This window comes from Haplochromis burtoni, unplaced genomic scaffold (genome assembly GCF_018398535.1).
Source record: "Haplochromis burtoni strain Fernald_Lab_line unplaced genomic scaffold, NCSU_Asbu1 Contig_251, whole genome shotgun sequence".
NCBI classification, from domain to species: Eukaryota; Metazoa; Chordata; class Actinopteri; order Cichliformes; family Cichlidae; genus Haplochromis; species Haplochromis burtoni.
Window position 1 is genome coordinate 328,286 of NW_024582612.1, and position 1,994 is coordinate 330,279.

The following is a 1,994-nucleotide window of genomic DNA, read 5'->3' on the forward strand; positions in this document are numbered from 1 at the left end:
GTCGTAGCTACTCGGTGCTTGTTGGAAGTTTAGGGGTTTTTTCGCTGTAAAAAGAAGTTTTCTTCCCACGCACAGCGGACACTCATGTTTTTGTCACTTTTTATGGAATCAAACTCAAAGTGAGGTCAGTACTTCCACGCTTTAAACGCTGCACGCTCATACTCTCTCTGCACTCGATATGTGATCCATTGTTGATTTGCACACAACTGTTGTCACGAACGTCGCACTCGCTTACGTCACTGTCATGAGACATTCTCGCAAAAAAATCACGGTTTTAGTAACGCAGTAACGCAGCGTTCCTACGGGAAGTAACGGTAATCTAATTACCGTTTTTGCAATAGTAATCCCTTACTTTACTCGTTAGCTGAAAAAAGTAATCAGATTACGCGTTACTGCCCATCTCTGTTGTTATGTACACACATCTCCTATTGCTTTCTTCTCTGTGTCACAAAGGAAACAATTCCAACAATTTTAACGTCGTTTGACGACATCAGTGTGAGCTGGTTCGTGTTAAGATGCATTTCATGAAATAGAAAATTACATGGAAGGGATAAGGAAGTGGTCTGATACTGTTTCTCCTGGATGAGTCATCTTTAAAGAAAAAGTCATTTAATATTATATTAAATGGAATTTCTTCATGAACATTATGAAGTGTTTGTACATTGTGCTGAGTGGGTGTGTCTCCACAGGTATCAAACACGAGTGGCAGGCAAACGGGCTGGATGACATCCAGGACTTTCGCACACTGGCTGAGAAGCTGGGCGGGAACACGGTGGTGTCTCTGGAGGGCAAGCAGCTGTGATGTCTCGGCGACAAACTGAGCAGAGTCAAGCCAACCGCCGTGCCATCCAGACTGAAGCACCTGACCCCACCTGAACACCACTGCTTCACCCAGCAGCTTGCTCTGTCTGTATCAATGTCCTGAAGGAGTTAGCATCTTTAGGCCTCTTTGTTTTCTTTTGGTTTTTGTTCTTTTTACTTTCCCTCCCCCGACATTAAGAAGATCTCATTAACATAATGATATGCAAACACCTCCCAGTTTGTTGCCACATGACTTCTGTTCACCTTTCAGAAACAAACAAGAGATGACACTACCAAACCACAGGAAAGGCTGTCTCTCTCACACAGCCACTTTTGCCAAAAAGTGAAAGACGCAGCCACGTGTGTTGAAAGCGAGGGTTGCGCCTCCAACAGCACACAGGTCACACTCACCATGCTTTTTTGACTTTATTTATTATTATAAAGTGTTTTTTCTCTCTCTCCAGTATGTTTCAGCCAGACAGACACTGTTAGACTATGCATTCAGAAAAGATTACCCAGCACTTTCTGTTGAAACACTACAGGTTAAGACAGCAAAGATCTGCATTAAATTCTCTGTATTTATGTCTCCAAGATAATTTGTTTACCTCAGCTTTCATTCCTGTTGGACTCACTACTTTCTAGTTTTGGTCATCGCCTTACTTTCAGTTTGAATGTAACTGTCACACCAGAGTTAGAGTGCACTTTTATTTTGTAAAGAAACACTAAAGGATGCAGATTTGACCCCAGCAGTGAGAGACTACCCCACAACAACACGACATTTGGAGCCTTAAAGTGGAACGTTGTTTCTGAGATCAAAGGAAGCCACTTTGCAATAAAAGCCTGTGGCAGAACTGATGCCTCCGTGCCTCGTCTCTGTTAATCATGGGGTGAAACTAGGGGAGAAATGTAGAAACTAGTGAAATCCACATCGCTGACATGGAACACAAACGTGTTCTAGTGCCCTCATTAGACCAGCAAAATGTCTAAAGAACGTTTTTTGGATGCACTACTACCTACCCATGAAGTAGTAGTGTATTCAACAGTAGAACATGGAGCCCAATTTTAAATCAGACTGTTCTTAGAACGTCTTAACTAGCATATCGACAGAATTCCTTCAAACTTTATAGCCTTCATTAGAACTGTGACTTTACCACAACCTTGTTAGACCCTCATTAGAACTTATGGGTTATGGA

The 1,994-nt window shown here is 42.3% G+C and overlaps 1 protein-coding gene across 1 annotated transcript in view; it reads left to right on the forward strand.

Moving 5' to 3' along the window:
- Positions 1 to 1,656, forward strand: part of cfl2 (cofilin 2 (muscle)) — a 9,513-nt gene extending 7,857 nt beyond the window's left edge. Inside the window, exon 4 of the mRNA XM_005938696.3 lies at positions 690 to 1,656. Within this exon, the coding sequence (XP_005938758.1) occupies positions 690 to 802 (113 nt within the window). The 3' untranslated portion in view covers positions 803 to 1,656. The remainder of the gene's footprint in view (positions 1 to 689) is intronic.
- Positions 1,657 to 1,994: the final 338 nt, after the last annotated feature.